The sequence below is a fragment of the Galeopterus variegatus genome, unplaced genomic scaffold (genome assembly GCF_000696425.1).
Source record: "Galeopterus variegatus unplaced genomic scaffold, G_variegatus-3.0.2 Scaffold460, whole genome shotgun sequence".
In the NCBI taxonomy this organism is placed as follows: domain Eukaryota; kingdom Metazoa; phylum Chordata; class Mammalia; order Dermoptera; family Cynocephalidae; genus Galeopterus; species Galeopterus variegatus.
The window spans coordinates 569,754-570,247 of record NW_007726571.1 but is presented as its reverse complement, the minus strand read 5'-3'; the positions used below and the strand labels follow the sequence as shown (position 1 = coordinate 570,247).

The window sequence follows — 494 nt, the reverse complement described above, 5'->3', positions numbered from 1 at the left end:
AGCCCCGGGTGCGTCCTCGTTCCTCTGCCGCCCCATGGCCCAGGCGTAGACGCGTCCGGCGAGAAGGCCTGAAAAGAACGTGGGGCAAGTAGGTTAGTTCAGCTTTTTACCCCTTTCACCAAAAAATACAACGCGGCCCTAGGAGGCGCAATGACGGCGCACCGGGATGACGTCACTGGTAGCGAAATTACTGTCCCACAAACAGGCCGCGCCGCCTCGCCACAGAGCACTGCGGCGTCACGAGGAGCAAACCCACAGACCTGGACGGGACCTCATCTGGGCTGAAGGGACGGAACCGGAGAATGGCCGAGGGCGGCGTCCTGTCGCCACCCCCAGCCCGGGCCGAGCCCCAGGCGGCCTCACCTGCTGGACGGAGCTATTCTCAGGCACCGCGAATTCCTCCTTCTCCTTCGGCGTCTTCACGGTGACTTTCATGATCTTAGGCTCCGCGGAGGCGGCGGCCCCGGGGGCGCCGGCACCTTCGGCCGCGGCAG

General features: G+C 65.4%; 1 protein-coding gene across 1 annotated transcript in view; it reads right to left on the bottom strand.

The window, feature by feature from the left end:
- UBQLN1 (ubiquilin 1) overlaps positions 1 to 492 on the bottom strand; it is a gene marked incomplete at its 5' end in the record, with an annotated part of 46,100 nt that extends 45,608 nt beyond the window's left edge. The window contains one exon of the mRNA XM_008569057.1: positions 364 to 492. Coding sequence (XP_008567279.1) covers positions 364 to 492 — 129 coding nt within the window. The remainder of the gene's footprint in view (positions 1 to 363) is intronic.
- Positions 493 to 494: the final 2 nt, after the last annotated feature.